Source organism: Galeopterus variegatus, unplaced genomic scaffold (assembly GCF_000696425.1).
Source record: "Galeopterus variegatus unplaced genomic scaffold, G_variegatus-3.0.2 Scaffold161, whole genome shotgun sequence".
NCBI lineage: Eukaryota > Metazoa > Chordata > Mammalia > Dermoptera > Cynocephalidae > Galeopterus > Galeopterus variegatus.
This window is the reverse complement of record NW_007726272.1, coordinates 256,439-275,057: the sequence shown is the minus strand read 5'-3', so window position 1 is coordinate 275,057 and position 18,619 is coordinate 256,439. Positions and strand designations below refer to the sequence as shown.

At 51.9% G+C, this 18,619-nt stretch overlaps 1 protein-coding gene across 1 annotated transcript in view; it reads right to left on the bottom strand.

Moving 5' to 3' along the window:
* Positions 1–18,619, bottom strand: part of LOC103609474 — a 119,609-nt gene that overhangs the window by 91,824 nt on the left and 9,166 nt on the right. The window contains exons 3-9 of the mRNA XM_008593793.1: positions 17,251–17,431; positions 14,339–14,478; positions 9,906–10,009; positions 7,761–7,926; positions 7,121–7,198; positions 1,564–1,749; positions 1,274–1,426 (exon numbers count right to left, since the gene is read on the bottom strand). Of these exons, the coding sequence (XP_008592015.1) occupies positions 1,274–1,426; positions 1,564–1,749; positions 7,121–7,198; positions 7,761–7,926; positions 9,906–10,009; positions 14,339–14,478; positions 17,251–17,431 (1,008 nt within the window). The remainder of the gene's footprint in view (positions 1–1,273; positions 1,427–1,563; positions 1,750–7,120; positions 7,199–7,760; positions 7,927–9,905; positions 10,010–14,338; positions 14,479–17,250; positions 17,432–18,619) is intronic.

Sequence of the window (18,619 nt, the reverse complement as noted above, 5' to 3'; positions counted from 1 at the left end):
GGGCATTCAGGGCTCCCTTTCTAAGCAAGCCACCTCCCCAACCCTGTCACTTTCTCCCTCAACACCTATTGGCTCCCCTCACAGCACAGCCACCCCACCCCACCCCATCCACTCACATGACAAATATTTACTGAGCACCTACTATGCACCTGGCACTGTGCTAGGTGACGGCCATGAGCAAGACCAACCTGGCTCCTGTCCACCTGAAGCTGACATTCTAGAGTAGGGAGACAACAGTAAACAAGGTTAACATGTGACATATATGACCCATTAGATGATGAAAAGCACTAAAGAGGGAAAATAAAATGGAGAAACAGGACCACAGGCATGAGAGACCTGGGAGGTTCAATTTCAGGTGAAATAGTCAGGGGAGAGCTTACAGTGAAAGTGATCTTTAAGCAAAGTAGGCAAAGGAGTGAAGTCTGGGGACATCCAGGGGAAAGGTGTTCTAGGAAGAGGGTCAGCACGTGCAAAGGGCCTGGGGCAAAAGGGGGCCTGACGTGTTTGAGGAACAACGTGGCTGGAGAGGATGGGGGTATGACAGTAGGAGATGAGGCCAAGAGGTGCTAGCAGGTCAGAGGTCAGATCACACAGGGAGTAGTATGTCACTGTAAGGACTTTGACTTTGACTCTGAGTGTATGTGTGTATGGAAGAGGTGCTACTAGTCCAGCATCAGAAACTTTTTCTGTAAAGGGACCAATAATAACTATCTTAGCCTTTCCAGGCCATGAGGTCTCTCTTGCAAAGACTCATCTCTACAGTTGTAGCAAAAAAGCAGCCACACCTGGCCAGTCAGCTCAGTTGGTTAGAGCACAGTGCTGATGACACCAAGGTCCAGGGTTCAATTCCCCATACCAGCCAGCTGACAAAAATAAAATTTAAAAAAGCAGCCACAGACAACACACAACTGAGTGGACATGGCTGTGTGCCAATAAAACTTTATTTACAAAAGCAGACAGCGGATCAGGAGGTAGCCCCTGGCCCGTAGTTTGCCAACCCCTGCAGTAGAGGGTTTGGAGCACAGATGCTGTTGGTAATCGTATGCTTATTTGTGTGTTTATCTGATTAATAATCTGCCCCCCACCAGACACAGGCTCCGTGAGAATGGAAACCCACTACCTGGTCATGCTAGTGCCTAGCCTGTGCCTAGCACATAGTAGGTGCTCAGTAAATACGTGATGACCGAATGAATGAATGAAGTGAATTAAACAGTGGTTCAAGACCCACCACCGCCCAATCCCAACCCTAGTGAAACACCATGCAGAGGCTCACATCTGCAGAGCAGGGGACCCTGCGGAAGGCCTGGATGGCCCCCAGCCGGATCTCAGGGGCGCTGCTCCCCAGCAACGCACAAGCTTTCAGCATGGGGGTGAGAGCAGTGGCTGCCAGGCCGGCATTGCCAATGGCCTTCAGCACAAGCTGGAGCTGAAACAAGACGGCAGCAGGGACATGAGGCTCAGGGGGCACCCAGCCCCCCACCCCGCTCAGCCTGGGGCTCGCCAACCTGGCTCAGGCCCGACTGAGGGGCCTGGGCCAGTGCCTGGGATGTTGGTTGTTCTTACCTGGCCGGCATCCGCAGACTCCTGGGAGGTACAGTTTGTACCCAACGCCTCTCCCAGGATCCTCACAAAGGAGCTGACACCTGGCAGCTGGTCGCAGGACCCGTCCAGAGAAGCACAGAGGTTGTGCACCAGGGCAGAGGTGCCAAGGAAGGCACTGGGGCTGGCCCTCGGGGTCTGCAGCAGAGGCTGGGGACAGACAATGGCCCCATCCCCACCCTGAGTAGGCTGGTAAGTGGTCCTTCGCAGGCTGCGCCCTGACTGCAGGCAGATTCACCTTGTGCACTTCCTAAAAATATGGAAAAAATGGGCACTTCCCCCACCCGCACGAGTCTGAATAGATTGATCTGTGCTTGGAGCATCTTTAAAAGCACCCCAGGTGACTTTCATGTGCATCCAGGATGGAGAACAGCACAATAGGGCCAAGTGGGGACAGGGACGTTGGCTAATGTCTGGAGACATTTTGGTTGTCACAACCGGAGGTAGAGAAGGGTATGGCATCTATCGAGAAGAGACCAGGGACACTGCTAAATATTCTCTGATACACATGACAGCTCCCACCCCCCACACCTTACCCCCAGTGAAGAATTATCCCACCCAAATGTCAACAGGGCTGAGACTGAGACCCCAGGCTAAATCCCCAGTGTGGGACAGCAGGGTAAGGATTTCTGAGTGGAACATGGTACAGAATCCTGGACAAAGTGTCAGAGCCCAGCCCAGATGTACAAGATGTACAGAAATAAAAGCAAAGTTATCTCTTCGCAAACAACTGGCAAAACGATGGAGTCAGCTTCTGCCACCAAACAGCTCTCCTCCCTGCTGCAAAGCTGTACAAGAGATAAACCGTCTCACCTGGAACTGTGGGATCCCCGAGGGGAGGCTGCAGTCCCTCTGTGTACCCACACCTCCAGGGCCTGCCACCCAACCCAGCCAGTGTCACCCAAATAGCATCACCTGCCTCTGACTGCAGGAATGAGAGAGAAGGGCTAATGGGGGCTGGGGAGGGCTCCCAGGCCACTGTGTCCATGCTTGTCAGCTGGGTGACTGGGGCCACTATCAACATAAATAACCCTGAAAGCATAGACGTAGTCCCATGAAGTAAGACAATTAGGAAGGGAAGTTTCTCCAATTGCAAGTATACATCCTTTAATGTCTGAAATGACTGTGTTGAACCAGCTCAAAAACTGCCTGCATATCTGGTGATCAGCTCCCAGGTGTGACTGTCAAGACCCTTCCTCTGAGTTTTGATGTCCAGCCCTCCTGTCCTCCTGCCCCACCCTACATGCATGCTGGGCCCCTTGGGCAGAAGGAGACCCCAGCCCTCCTCTGGGAGCCAGGCTGTCCCAACTGCCCAACTCTACCAGTACCCGTCTCTTGTGAGGGCCTTGCTGCAGTGGCCAGCAGTGTGGGCAGAGTCTGACTAGGTTCATTTCTGGCTGCTGGGAAGAGTCCACCACTCAGATGCCAGGCCACCCCTCCCACTCTCTTCCCACCCCCCATCACTGAAGCCTTCTTGGAGAAAAAGGCAAACAGGAGAGGGGCTCACGTCACCTCTACTGTCATTTCCATTTTGCAGAGGAGGAAGCCGAGACACAGAGAGGTTAGGTAACTTGCCTCAGGTCACCCAGCCAGTACATAGTGGAGTGGACTTAACCTTAGAGGGTCTGACTCCCTGCCAGGCTTTACCCCCACATTCACTGCTTCTTGAAATGCAAATTCTAGATTCACTCCAGAAAAAGGAGGCCCAGAGGCACTGGGTGTAACCAGTGCCTCTAAGCCAGACCCACCACTCCAGAGCAGGGACCGCCTGGAAGCAGTGGGGAGATACAGTTTCTGCCCCATGGACTCCTTGCTTGGATTCATGATTCTTACCAGGTCTGCAGGACTATGCGAGGCTGTGAACACACTGTGCAAGGCATTCACGCAGCGTCTGTGTGTGTGCATCTCAGTGTGCATGTGTTTTATAATCCCAGTGTCAGTAAGAGTGTGTGATCCCATGTGGGTGCGCATGTGTCTCAGTGCGTGCATGTATCCTGGTACACGTGGAGGTCCTGGTGGGGACCTGCACACGCTGCCCCCGTGTGTGCATCTCATGTGCCTGAGCACGTCCCTGTGAGTGTGCACGTAAACTGATGTGGGTGTGTGTCCCATGTGTGTCCATGATGTCACAGTGTATCCTGGTGTGTATGTGTGTATGTCCAGGTGTGGGGGGATTCCCTGCACGTCCCATGTGTGAGTGTACTGCTGTGTGAATGTCCTGGTGTGCCTGTGTGCGCACACAGTGTGACACATGCGTCCACCTGCACCTCCAGGCACAGGTGTGAGTCTTGGTGTGGGTGCCTCACATAAATGTGTCTCAGTATGTCATATGGTGTGGGAGCATGTGTGTGAACAGCCCCGTGTGGGGTGTGTCCCTGCATTTCCCTGTGTAAGTGTCCTGAGGGGAGCAGGTCTCGGTGGAGGCCTGCATCAGTGTGTCTGTGGGTCTGTGTGTGTGTCCCTGTGTGTGTGTCCCCATGCCTAAATGCGGGCCTGCATCAGTGTGTCCATGGGTCTGTGTGCTGTCCTCCTGTGTGTGTGTGTCCCTGTGTGTGTGCATGTCCCTGTTTGTGTGTGTCCCATGTCTCAGCGTGGGCCTGCATCAGTGTGTCTGTGGGTCTGTGTGTGTGTGTCCCTGTGCCTAGTGGGTCCCATGCCTCAGGGTGGGCCTGCATCAGCGTGTCCGTCCATGTGTAACTCAGGGTGTGTGTGTGTGAGTCTCACGCCGAGTCTCAGTGTGTGTTTTCTTTGTGATAGGACAGGGAATGTGCAGCCTAAAAAGCCCATTCAATGTGTTTCTATATTTGGCAGAAGAAAATAAACCTCCCTGTTTTCCTCAGAGAGAGCAGGGAAAGCAGGGCTGGGTGGGGAGGGCAGGGGTTATGAAAAGACGGACAGAAGCCCTCAGACGCACTCAGCAGGGTCCCACCTGCCAGAGTTTCCTGCCTCTGCCTGCTGTGACCCAGAAAGACTGCAGGGACTGAGGCAGAGCTGGCTCGAGCCTGTCCCGGGACCAAAGCTGGAGCCAGAAGCCTGGTCGGGCCCTGCAGGACTACAGGATGGGCTGGTGCACTCACCTTGCTGGGATTTACGTCTGTGAGCCCCATTCAGTGGCCCTGCTGGGACAGTTGGGCCAGCATCAGGCCCAGGCTCTGGGAGTAATGAATGACCTGGTTCCTTCTGAGAATGGCTGCCCTGAGGACATGCCCAGAATGGCCAGCCTTCCTCATCTTCATGAGAACCAGAAAGCAGATCTTAATGCAATAATCTCTAACTAAAAGATCTGGTGACACTTCAATGAAAAGTCTGTTTAAAATGTTCACTCTCTTGGGGCCGGCCCGTGGCTCACTCGGGAGAGTGCGGTGCTGATAACACCAAGGCCACGGGTTCGGATCCCATATAGGTGATGGCCGGTTAGATCACTGGGTGAGCGTGGTGCTGACAACACCAAATCAAGGGTTAAGATCCCCTTACCGGTCATCTTTTAAAAAAAATAAAATAAAATAGAATAAAATAAAATGTTCACTCTCTTTTTTTTCAATTTTTAAAGATGAAAAATTAAAAGGATCCTCAAGCCTATGACCTTTTATACAACCAGTTTCACTTTTCCAACGTGACATTAACACTCGGTCATCTTGCCCTAAACCAGCCGTCCCTGAAAGCTGAAACAACAAAGCTGGTAGAAGAAAAGACAGGAAGCGTCATGACCTGGGGAGGCAAAGTGTTCACTAGAAAAGATTAAGAAGCTGAAAGTCAAGGTTTCGGATCCCTGTACCAGCCAGTCGCCAAAAGAAACAAAAAGATTAATAGCTGGACTTCACCAAAATTAAGAACTCAGGAGAGGAAATGGCAAGGGGGCAGGGAATACAGCCAGCTCGGGAAAGCACAAAGTCCCCACACACACCTCTGCGTCACCGAGCTGCACAGGGAACGCAGAAGAAGCCAGACTGCGGGGTGGGAGACCGAGGGCGTAAGTGTCAGGAGCAGCCGCACCTAAGCAGCAGGGAAGGTCACAATCGTGGTGCCCTTTGGGAGTCACCGACTGGGAGGAGCATGAGGGAGCCTTGGGGGAGCCTGGGGGTGGTTGCGGGTGAACATACACAGGTGTGACATTCATCCAACTGTACACTTAAGAACAGTGCGGTTTCCTGAATGTGGAGCTTACAACGTCATAAAACCACACAGCCACTAACTGCAATGGGGTACCCTGGAGGGGATCCTGGAACAGACAGTACATCGGTGGGAAAAGCGGGGAATCCCAGCAGTCCGGAGTTTACTTAATAGAAACGTATCCGGGTCAGTCTCAGTTGTGACAAATGCTCCTGGTGACAGAAGTTGTTAACGACGGGGGGGGGGGGGACACCAGGTGTGGGGCACGTGGGAACTTCTGTACTGACTTTGCAACTCCTCTGTGCATCTAAAATTATTCCAGATTTGAAGTTTATTAACATTAAATTAAATTTAAATTAAGTGTATTAAAATACCTTCCCTGCCACTCCCCTCTGTCCTCCCCTCCCCCTCCTCTTCTCCTCTTCTCCCCTCCCCTTCCCTCCTCCCCCTCTCTCCTTCCCTCCCTCTCCCCAGGTCACACAATTTGAGCCTGTATCCCCAGCACATGCCCAGCACAGGCACGGCCCTGCTGACTGGATGAGAGAATGAGCAAATGCAGTCCTGAGAGCTGCAAGAGGCACGAGAGGACGCGTGAGCAGGTTGAGGGAGACCCCGGGGTCCTGGGCTACATGAGCTGAGGGATTCCACCTGCCTGGCTTGCTGCCTGTCCCTGACAAGTAGCAACAGCAACACCACCAGCCATTTCCCTAACATTCTGCACAGATCACAACAATTCACTCAGTCCGCACAATCACCCTATGAAATACCCCCATTGTACAGATGGGAAAAACAGAGGCCCAGAAAAGCGAAGGGCCTTGCCCGAGGTCATGCTGGTGAGGGACAGAGCTGGGATCAGAAGCTGGGAGGTCTAGACCAAAGCCTGTGCTTTTTAGCCACCACACTGATGCCACACAAATGAGCAAGTAAACAAAAAACAATGAGTGACTGAAAGGAAGGAAGGAAGAGGGAGACACTTTCGGGGAGCCTGACGCTGCCCTGCCCTGGCTAAACCTGGGGCAAGTGCTGGATGGTGCTGGCATCCTTCGTGGCCAATGTCACTTGGTGCCTGATTCATGTCTGCTGAGGGGTGCCAACCACAGGACCTGCCTAGAAGGGCCCCACTCTGAACCCTGGGGCCAGGGGCCAGGGGTCGAGTGTTCCCTACACTCTGCCTGGAGAGACAGCCACCACCCAACCAGCTCAAGGGGCTAACAGGTCCTGCTGGAGAGCCCCACAGCCAGCGCAGGAGTCTCTGATGCTCCCAGGGCCCTGGCCGGCCCAGCACACAGCTCCAGAGTGTTTTCACTCTGCTAACTGATGGTGACCTCTGAATCCTAGCCCATCACCAGCCTGGAACAGCAGGGTGAGGAGCCACAAGTGACTCCCCCACCCCAGGCAAGTGAAGATGCACCCTGAGGTCCAGGAAGGGCAGAGCGGCTGCATCATTTTGGGCAAGCCGCCCCGACTTTGGGGGCCTCAGGTTCCTCATCTGTAAAATGGGCATATAAGAGCACCTGTTTCAGAGGCATCATGAGGGAGGATAACTAAGACCTCCACGTACTGGTATAAATTGTTGGACTAGTTACACACGGATGTCCTAATCTCAAGACTCATTAAACATGTTTGTTTATAACAATATCAGCAGCTCTAATTTAATGTGCTCAGATTTTATGCCCGACATCAGAAGAATCGTTTTACATGCAGCATCTCCTTTATTACTATGACCCTAGGATGGAGGCACTTAGTTTCATCCCCATCTTACAGATCAGAAAACAGGCTCAGAGAGGTTAAGTCACTTGCCTGGGGTCACACAGCTGGGTGAGACTCACCCAGCTTCAGTTTGCTGAGACTAAAACCCACAGATCTCTGATACCAAAGCCTGCTTTGAACCTAATGCAGCAGCCTAGGGAGATGGGTGGTCCAGCCCCCTCCACTCGTCCCACCAGGGGCTGGTACAGAGACAGGACAAGAGCAGGTCACCTCCCTGCATCCAATCAGTAGCCGAGCCGGGGAGGAAGGACATGGGGCCCGAGTGGGGTGCAGAGGCTCACCAGCAGCGCGTGGACCATGGCATCCGTGGGCTTCGGGATGAAGGCCAGTGACCAGAACCACACCTCCGCCTCGTCTGCCTCCAGCTCCCCCGACACGATGAGCTCCGTCTTGAGGCCCACGCAGGGCTCGGTGCCGCAGGAGGGCAGGGCGTCCACCAGCGGCTGCCTGAGATCATCACCAAGGGGACCCACACACTCTGAGTGCCTTCCAGACGCATCTCGCTGCAGCCTCTGGTCACCACAAGAGCAAACCGAGGCTTGGAGAGGTGTGGCTGCCCTGGCAGCCTGGCTAGGGCCTGTGTTCTCAGGACCCATGGGGACAACAGGAGCCCAGTCCAAACCCTGGCAGCTCTTTCCATTTGGAAAATGCAGATATTCAGGGAAACAGAAGTCCCCACCCCATGCTCTGCTGAAACCTACCAGGGCAAATGTCACCCGGAAGGGGCGAGAATCCCCTGAATCAAACAGGAACCAACAATAGGCAAATGGCCTCTAATTTAAACCTCTAATAGTCTGAGCCCAACATCAGGACATTCATTTTTCTTATTTTTTTTTTTTTTTTGAGATTCCAAAAAGGTCAAAAAGTTCAGAAAAGAAGCCAAGCTGATCCGCCTCTGTAGAATGAAGGGTCTGAAGCAGAAAATGATTGAATGTGGGGTGGGTCCCCAGGTCTCAGAAGAAAGGGGAGCCTCCCAGAGCTGGAGGCACACTGAGGCAGCAGGGGTACGGGTGGGAGCCCCCAGTCCATCAACCCTGATGAGTGCTGGACGCCCCCCGATCCCTACACACACCATCTGCCCCATTAACAGTCTGTGAGTCTCAGTCTGCTCATCTGCAAAATGGAGATGTTGGTGGCTAGACCCACCCAAGATGACCATGAGTCCTCGGGGACACACGGGCCACTTTGGCCTGTTCTTCCCACACCTTGCCCTTCTATTTCCTCTCTTTTCCTTGTGGATTTGGGCCCCGGGGAACTAGGCTCTGGGCAGAGATGGAGGAGGAGGAAAGGGCAACAGAACTCTCCCAAGAGCATCAGCCCTGTGGGAAACACCTAGACTTGGGACTGGTGAGACAGGGGCTTGTGGGAAAACCCCACCCAACATCAAATATTATAAAAACGCTCCCAAGTCCAACATAATTTATATTTCAGCCTGTAAGAATTGGATAGAAAAGGAACAGACCACTTGGGTTTGGATCCCCAACTCTGCTGTGTGACTTTGGGCAAGTTTCCTAACCGCTCTGTGCCTTGGTTTCTGAAACTGGAAAGTGGGAATAATAATACAACAGACCACTTGGGTTTGGATCCCCAACTCTGCTGTGTGACTTTGGGCAAGTTTCCTAACCACTCTGTGCCTTGGTTTCTGAAACTGGAAAGTGGGAATAATAATACCACCTACCCCACGGGGTTGCTGTGAAGATGGAATGAATATGGATAAAGAGCTTGAAAGGTAACTACACATTAACTATTATGATTTGTAGTCATTCAATAAAATGTTTGGTAAAGTCGATTTTGCAGGGGCAAGCGTTCTTTCATGTTTTGGGATCAATAAAAAATTTTTTCAGATCTCCAAATATTTTCAAGATCCTGAAAGCTCACAGACCTGATGTCTGTATCTCAGGGGCCTGGTGGAGGGCTGGACTCTGGAAGGAGACCCAAGCTGTCCCCTTGCACAGCCCTGAGCTCATGGGTTAGTTCCTCAGAAGTTCCCCCTCTGGACTTGGGGGTCTTTTTACACTCCTTGCTGGCCCCAGCTCAGCAGAGTCTGGGTGGTGGGATCCCCATGCTACCCAGCATCCCCCACCCCTGACTGGCCACCCCCAGCAAGAGGGTACCCAAGGCGCATTGAAATGCTAATTCCAGCAAGAGGGTCCTGCCTGGGGGAGAGAACAATGGTCATCTTTATCCTCCTTGTCCTTCAGCCTGTAGTCTCAGCCAGGACCAAGCTAGGACCCCGTGGGAACCTCCAGGCCTCCCACTTAATCTCCTTCTTGACACACATCCCTGGACTAAAGGACAGTCGATGTCACGGGGACAGGATGAGATATCATCATCCATTTCTCACTGGGGACTCAGGACAGCACCAAGACCCACCCGGGGACTCCCCAGCCCCTGGTCCAGCCCCTCACCAGCAGAGAAGCCCTTACCAGTTGTCTCGGCACTTAAAGGAAGAATGTCGCCAGAGTTCCAGCAGATCAGGTGCAGAAAGGCCCCGGAGCTCGGACACCAGTGTCAGGAACAATTCTGTGGCCTGGGATTCAGAGGGGGCTGCGTGAGATGCCTAGCAGCATGGGGGACCCCGATGGTCACCTCACCCACTGCTGCCTCCAGGCACGACTGCAGGGAAAGAGGGAATAACACTGGTCCCTTCTCCTAAGTGGCATAAGCTTCAGCAGAATGAGGCTACATGTCCACCTCCTCCCCACGGGACTCCCTGGCCCATTTTTATTGTCATTTAATGAGTACTTATTAGGCACCTACTGTGTACCTTGCTCTACACCCGGGATATGGTGGTGAAAAAGCAGATATGGTTTCTACATTTGTGGGCTTGGCAATCCAACAGAAGTTCAATAAACGTTCACTATCATTAGAATCTATTATAATGAGTCTCAGCATATTTCAGACATTTAGTAAGGTGGCAATCTCTTCCAATATTTTTCATGAAAAAATATGTCATTGCTTCTCAGAATTAACAGCAAAGGCTAATCAAGGGTGTTTGGGGGGTTCTGCCCCTTGTCGCAAGGCCTGACAAGCACAGTTGCCAAGTGTCCAAAAACTCACAGAGAAATAAAGGACCCTATTCAGAGCACGCACTCCTCTGTTTGCAGGAGATATTTGGTTTGGGGGACCCACCCACCTCTTCTTCCAGAGCCCCTTAGTCTCAGGCTCGCTGCCCAACCTGAACCCAAAGCCACAGAAAGAGGAAGTAGGTAGGAGCCAAGCAAGGCGTGGGTTCCTGCGTAGCCCCCATGCTTCCCCCTGGGCTTGGCCGAGGCCGGGCCGAAGCCCCCACCCAGCCAGGAGTCTGCTGATGCTGGGACCTGCTGTCTTTGCCTCAGGCCTCCTCGGCTCTGCATGGCTGTGACTGAGTCCCCGCGCATGCAGCTCAATCTCAGCAAGCATTGGCAACTTTGATCCTCACCAGACAGCTTGGTCCACCCAGCCCACCCACCAGTCCAGTGAGTCTGCCCCCAGAGGCCAGGCCCTTCACGTGCCTTCTGTGGGCGTAGCCAGGGGCGGACTAGCTCTCTGTCTTTACTTCCTCCTGCAGGATGTACAGCCATCCCCTTGTGCAGGCTGACCCCCACCTTCATGGCTGGCCCCGATCACTGGTGGCCTCAAAGACTGTAGCACCAGCTTGGAGCACTACCCTGGGGATGCTCAATCCAACACCTGCTACCCCACTTCCCAATGTCCTTAGTCATGTCCCCCTCCAGCTGATGACTGTCCTTTCCTGCCTCCCTGGCTGAGCATCTTCCCACCTGGGGATGGTCAGGGGCCCGTGCTGGAGCAGTTCTCCCGCTCTAGGGGGCCTCTGGCTACAAGTGTCGGCCTCAGAATTAGCCTTCCAGAGCCAGGCACAGCAGAAGGGATCATGGGCGGCTCATCCTGGTTTCCCCTCCAGCAAGGAGAGAATTCAGAAGTAGAAAAGGGGGCAGAGGGAGGAAAGCTGTGGGATGGAGGCAAAGGGTGAGAGGTTCCCACCTAGATACCTGGGTAAGAAACGTGCCACTGCCATAGCCACTAATAACACACATGAAATAATAATCACAGTCATCATAATTATAATAACACTAGTTACTTAGTAAGGAGCCTTTGCTATGTATGAGGCACTGTTTTAGGCACATTATATCTCCTATCTCATCCAATCATCACAACATCCTATGAGGAGGGGCTACCATTATCCCCATGTGACAGAGAAGGAAAGTGACACTCAGAAAGCCTTTAAGTTGGGTGCCAGTGGCCACATGGTTACTAAGTGGCAGAATCCAGGCTTGAACCCAGGTCTTCTAGCTCCTATACCCACACTCTTAACCAGTGTCCTACACTCAAAGGCTTACAAAAAAAAAAAAAAAAAAAAAAAAAAAAAAAAAAAAAAAAAAAAAAAATCCCTGATTTGTGGTGTTTGCCAGTTCCCATGGTGTAAATATTCCCACCATGGCTGATTTCAAGCTACCAGTGTGCAATCGCAGTAGACTACTTCATGTCCTATTTCCACCATGAGACTACAACAGACGTAACTCACCTCAAGTGCAAAGACAACAGTAAACTGTAGTGAAATGGCGGGAGTGATGGTTTTCAGTACTTATTACCCTTTTTCTAATATACTTCATTTTCACTGTAAGCTGATAGAACTTAACTTTTAATAACAGCTATGTTTAACAACCAGCCTGCAGGGTTTCTGGAAATCTAACTATCAGCTCTTGAAAGCCAGTTCCAGCACACCACTGTCTACGCTGTGCCTAAAACACTTGGCTGTACACAGTCAGCATTTAATAAATGTGATTTGGGTTCCTTTTCTTGGAGCACCCAGTGGTGGGTATGAGCTGCGCCCTCTCCCAGGCCTCCTCCCTGCAGCCCCGAGGCTACCCTGCGGCCCCTCCCCCAGCCCATGTGCACTGACTCCTCCTTCACTCCTTAGTGAAGCTCTCAGCCATTCCCACCCGCTGCCTCCCATGTTGAAACTCTGCGGCCTCTCCACAGAGGGCCAGGCTGGGGATTTGCTTTCTATTGAGCATTGAGACCTGGTTTTGTTTCTGGACTGAAAAACAAATCTTATCTCCTGCCCACCATCCATGGGGAGGGGAGCAGGCATTTTAAGCAGAAGCCCACAAGGTCCATCCCCCCGGCAACCCAGACAGGACTTCAGCCCTCCCAGGGGTCCGGGAGCTGCTTGGTGTGCATTGATGCGTCTCTGGAAAGCCATTTTCAGGAACAAGGTCCTCAGCAATTCACCCTCCAGCCCAGGGGACCTCCCAATGGGAATAACTTACTTCCTCTTTTACTGCCATAAATACAGGACAGCTGCATGGTGCCCTCTGGGGCAGACACTACCAGTCTCCAGGAAGGGAGACACGCACACTTGCCCTGAGCTACCTCTGCCAGGGGAAATGTCTAGTCAGGGGGTCAAGGAGTGCTCTCAGGGCCAGACAAGAAGAATCAGGCCTGTCCTGTGGTGTCCCATTGGTTCACGAGGTTCAGCAGTACCATGGTTACAGCACAGGCCGTAGAGCAGTGGTTCTCAACTGGGGGCACTGGTGCTCCCCAGGGGACATTTGGTTGTCATGACTGCAGGTGGGGATGATGCTGGCATCTAATGGATAGAGGCCAGGAATGCTGCTAAATATCCTACAATGCACAGCACAGCCTCTCCCCTAACAACAAGAATGATCCAACCCAAGGCCAAGATGTCAGTAATGCCCCTGGTAAGAAACCCTGCTGTGGGGCCAGGCTGCCCGGGTTAACAGCCCAGCTCTGTCACTTACTAGCCGGGTGGCTTTGAGCACATTTTTAAAATTCTGTAAGCCTCAGTTTCTTCATCTGTAAAAAGGGCATGATGATAAGAATTTTACTAAGAGGATTAAATTAGTTAATACAAGTGAGGCCTTTTGCTTACTGCCTGAGCATATAGTAAGTGCTCAATAAATCTGTAGTGGGTCGAATGGTGGCCCTCACCAAAAAAGATATGTCCATGTCCTAAGTCCCAGAACCTGTGAATGTGGCCCTTATTTGGTAAAGGGGTCTTTGCAAATGTAATTAAGTTAAGGATCTCAAGATATGATCATCCTGGATTATCTGGGTAGGCCCCAAGTCCAGTGACACATCATTTTCCTCCCCCAGGGACTGTGCTAAACGTTCTCTCTCAAGCTGTCCTCATATAGTCTCTCACTCAAAACAAAACAGAAGGAGTGGAGAACGCACATCATCACAGCACAGCCTCAGTAGTCTCAGGAACACTCTTAGGAATCGCAAAAGAAAGAACTGACCAGACATCTCAAAGCCTTCTGGACCTCTCTGGACCACGACCTCCACAGTGTGTCCCCACTTCGCTTTCAACAGCTAGGAGATATGGGGGAGTCGGGGGGGGGGGCCTGGCCCACCTGTTTCTGACTTGACTGTGCGAAGTCCTCAGTGCTGAGGCCTGATGTGGCTAGAGCTTTCCTGACAGATCTCCAGGCCTAGAAAATTAGACTGCGGGTCCAACAGGAATGCTGTTTGACCCTAGACAGACAGGTAAGAAAAAGGCTTCTCCTCTCCTTGTATCCAACCTGCACTGGGGCACTAGCTCAGCACACGCCATCTACATTTCTTCCCCTTCCTTGCTTTCACAACCAGGCACAGTTGTGCAGTGCACAACCTGCCCAACTGTACATGAGAGTCCTTCAAAAAGTTCATGGAAAAATGGAACTAAAAGATAATACAAATCTTTCCATGAACCTTTTGAAGACCCCTCATCTAGGAGCTCTGACACTAAACAACTGGGAGGCTGGGCCATAAAGGATCTGGATAGGAAGAGGAGGGTGTCCCAGGTACTCAGGCCCAGGGCAGACTCTGGCCTGGGGCTAGAGAAGCCGCTTACCTCAAAGCTCGTGGTCTGAGCCAGGCACAGCCTCCTCACTAATGCAGCTGCTGTGGCCACTGTAGCCTGGGATGGGGCGTCCTCCCACTCATACAGCAGGCTGCTCGGGGTCACCTCTTCTTCATCTCCGTCATCTGGATCTGAGACAGGAAGGGCCGGATGGGATGCCCACATGGCAGTTGCCAGAAAGAGCCAGAAGGTCCCTGGGAGCCACCTCCCCAACACTGCCAATGCTTCCTCTAGCATGTTCCAGGCAACATGGTATTGCTGTGGATTGAATGTCCCCCCAAAACTCACTGAAGCTTGATCCCCATTGTGAAAGTGTTATGAAGATGGGAAATCAGACTATGGCAGTGTTGAAAGGTGGGGCCTTTGGAACACCTAAATGGACACATGAACTTTGGTAAGTACACAGGATGTATCTGGAATAATACTCTAGAAACCAGGAATGGTATCAGCCTCTGGAGAGGAGCTCAGGGTGTCTGGGAGACAAGAAGAGAGGGGACTCACTTTTAACTGTGTCCTTTTCTACCATGTCACATGTCACCTTGTCAAAAAAAAAATCAAATCTTAATTACTCTCATGCATTTGGCCCTGTGGCCACTTCCTGATAAACATGGTTTATTGCAGAAACTGCCTGCTGCTCTGCATACAGCCATGATTTTAACCTGTCCCTAGCCCTGCTCTGCCCCCACACCCCAGCCAAAGACCTTACCCGAATCCCCAATCCACAATGCTCAATGTGGATTCAATGCTCATTAGCAAAGGACTGAGCCTTCTAGTCACTGTCCAACATTGTCTGGCTGTCCCCGGGTCTGGGCACTCACCCTCACTGTGTATTCTGTCTGACACAGGTGCATGCACCTGTCCCTTAGACCTCTCCTTGGCCCCACATGCCTGGGACACATGGGGCTCATCCCTGCCCAGGGCCTTTACACTCCCTGTTTCCTCCCTGGATGGTCTTTCCTGCATCTCCCCACAACCGACCCCTTCTCACCCTTCAGCAAAAATGTCACTTCCACAGAGAGGCCCTCTTGATCACCCCGACTAAGTCACTTGCCATCACACGGCTGTTTAATTTCATTCCTACCATGTATCAACATCTCAAACCACCTTGCCCATGTTTTTCTTGGTTAGTGGTTTCTCTCTGCCAAGAGGGTGTCAGCCTTGGGGCAACAGGGATCAAGTTGGCCATGATCACAGCTCTATTTCTGAAGCTCAGGCAGTGCCTGGCACAGAACAGTGCTCAGATAAATGTCTGTGGTCGGCATGAACAAAAGCATGTTCCTGAAGACCCGCTGAGAATTCTCCCACAAAAGCTGGATACCAGATGATTCCATCCCCACAGACAACCATCCCAGGATAAAAGGACCAGAGCCATCTGAGTCCGGCCCTGAATTTAAAGAGGGACAAAGATTCGTCTCTGAGTTGTGTCTTTGGGAAATTCAGACTCTACAAAGAAGGAGTACAAAGGAAATATGGATTGGCATTTACAGATGCCACATGCCAGGTCCTCAGCTAAAGATGTAACCACTTCCTTTAACCCTCCCCATCCCCTATGGGGTAAGGGTTGGTATACCCATATATGTACAGCTAAGAAAACTGAGGCACAGAGAGAAGCCAGTGACCCAAGTCACACACCACAGAGTCAGGATTTGAATCCAGTTCTGACTCCAAAACCCTCTTGGGAATGGCAGAGAAAATATGAAAAGCTCATCTATACAATGAAATATTATTCAGCAATAAAGGGAATGAAGTTTTGATCCCTGCTATAACATGGATGAATCTTAAAACATTATGCTAAATAAAAAAAAAGCAGACACAAAAGGTCACGTTCTGTATGATACCTTTTATAGAAAATGTCCAGAATAGGCACCACCATAGAGGCAGAAAGTAGATTAGTGGTTGCCAGGGGCTGGGGAGGGTGGGAGGGTCGGGGCGGGGGATGGCTGACAGCTAATGGGTTTCTTTCTAGGGTGATGATAATATTCTACAGTTGATTATGGTGGGGGTAGGGGGTGGGTCACGTTGGGATCCTAGAAGGCAGTGCATGGAGCCAGAAGGAATGCTGGAAAGCCCCAGTGCCCCATCTCCTGGGTGACACAGGGAGTCTTTCCTCCAAGGCAAAGCAATTCCCAGCCAGGGCTGTGGAGCACACTGCAGGGATTCAAGTCCCAGCTCTGCCTCTCACCAGCTGTGTGACTGGACAAGTCACTTTACCTCTCTGAAACACAGTCTTATTTAAAAAATGTAACTAATAGCAGTACCCTCCTAAAAGGGCCATGATGAGGATTAAATTAAATAATTCACATAAAGTGCTCAGCACAGCTACTAGTTCACAGTAAATCCTTTCAAAATGTCAGCAATAAGAAAAAACATTCTTATTTCCTTATTCAGAGAAATAACTGGTTTTCAAACATTAAAAAGAAAATCTTTTATCCCCAGACTCAGGCATTGCTTCTTTCTTCCTGTGCAAATTGTAGGAGGGAGTCACGTTCCAGAGAATGCTACATGTTAGCAGAAACTTTCTGGAAAATCAGGAAACCTGAGTCAGTTTGCCCAAAAAATAGGCAGACTGAGGAGTCATTAAGTTAAAGGCGAATTCTCCCATAAAAGCTGGGAACCAGAATATTCTGTCTCCACTGAGGATGTCAGGAAGAAAGAACAAGACCAAGCCAGAGCCTTCTGAGCCAGCAGAAAGAGCCTGGAGAAACTTCTAGAAGAGGCTAACTGTCCTGACAATGATCAATTTCAGAAATGGTCCAGGGGTGTCCAAGCAGGGACAGAGCAATGGAGTCTAAGCCTGCTTGGGCCCCTCTGGCCAGACGAGGCTGCCAGGCTCCTCTGAGGGTCTCCATATCCACTGTCACACGATGGCCAGGATGGCGGCCATCGGGGAAGTCTCCAGTCACCTGTGCCGGCTGGGTCCTGAGGCTTCTCATGCAGCAGGGTGAGCGAGGAAAGGGTCCTCATGTGCACAGCACTAGCCTTCTCAGCGAGTGGCCCCACAGTGTCCAGCTCTGTGCAGGAGGCCTCCCTCAGCACGCCCGCCTGGAAGCTCTGGAGGCAGGTCAGGTGAGAGGCCAGGCCGGGCTGTTGGACCAAAGTGGGAAGAGACAGCTCAGGACAGGACCTGCTCGGATCCTATATAGGGATGACCGGTGCGCTCACAGTGCTCACTGGCTGAGCGCGGTGCGGCCGGTCTGAAAAAGGACAAAAAACAAACAAACAAACAAAAAAAAAACCCATGTGCCTTCCTCAACTTGGACGTCGGGGGGGGGGGGGGGGGGGGGGGGGGGGGGGGGGGGGGGGGGGGGGGGGGCTTCACCCCCCACCCCACTCTCACCTGATTGTCGCAACAGCAGCTCATGGCAGGTGAGAAGGACCAGGGGAAGCAAGAAAGTTCCCCCAACAGTAACACCAAGGAGAGTAACAATAAAATCTGAGTTTGAAAGTTGAATACACCTGAGTCTGCACAGGAAGTACAGCCTGCCTGAGCCTCTCAGATGTTGAGACTTTTAATATCGTAACAGCCTGAACAGAAGTAACTCCATTTTGTTAAACCTTTGAATTTTAAAACTTGCCCTCTCCTGTAACCTAAACTGCAGAGCCTGCAGCTAATTGCCAGAACACAATGACTCTTGCCCTCAGATTGTACACAAATAATTGGAGAAAAATGATTAACCCGGATGGCTGTTCTCTACTAGCTTGCTAACCTGATCTTGAGGTTGACAAGAATTGAACCCATGGAGAACCAAGTGTGACACTGGTCAACCCCCACCAGGGGAAGTTCTTTGACAATTATCTGAAACACTCAGGCACGTCTGCACATCCCCACTTGGTCACCACAAATCAGCTTCCCACCACACATCCCTATAAAACCCTTTGGCAAACCCGGGAGAGCTGGAGATGGTCTTTGAGGCATGAGGCCACCATTTCCCCAGACTGCCGGCTTCCTGATTAAAGGTCGCCTTTCTTCACACCAGCTCTTGTCTCTCGATTATTGGTTACTGAGTGGCTATTAGTAGCGAGCCAACGGACCTTTGGGGTCTCGGTAACACTTTCGTTTTCGGGAGCTGAGGACGGATGTGGGAGGGGTAGGAAGGGGGAGAAAGAGGGGGAAGGAGGAGAGAGGACAGGGGTGGAGGGGGAGGGTATGGGGGACTAGGAGTGGGGGCGGCGGCCCAGCACTTACGGCCACCCCGGGCAGGGCCTGGGAGCGCAGAGAGGAGCGCGCCACGCGCAGGGAGCACCGCGCCAGGTCCTTGGTCTTGAGCAGCC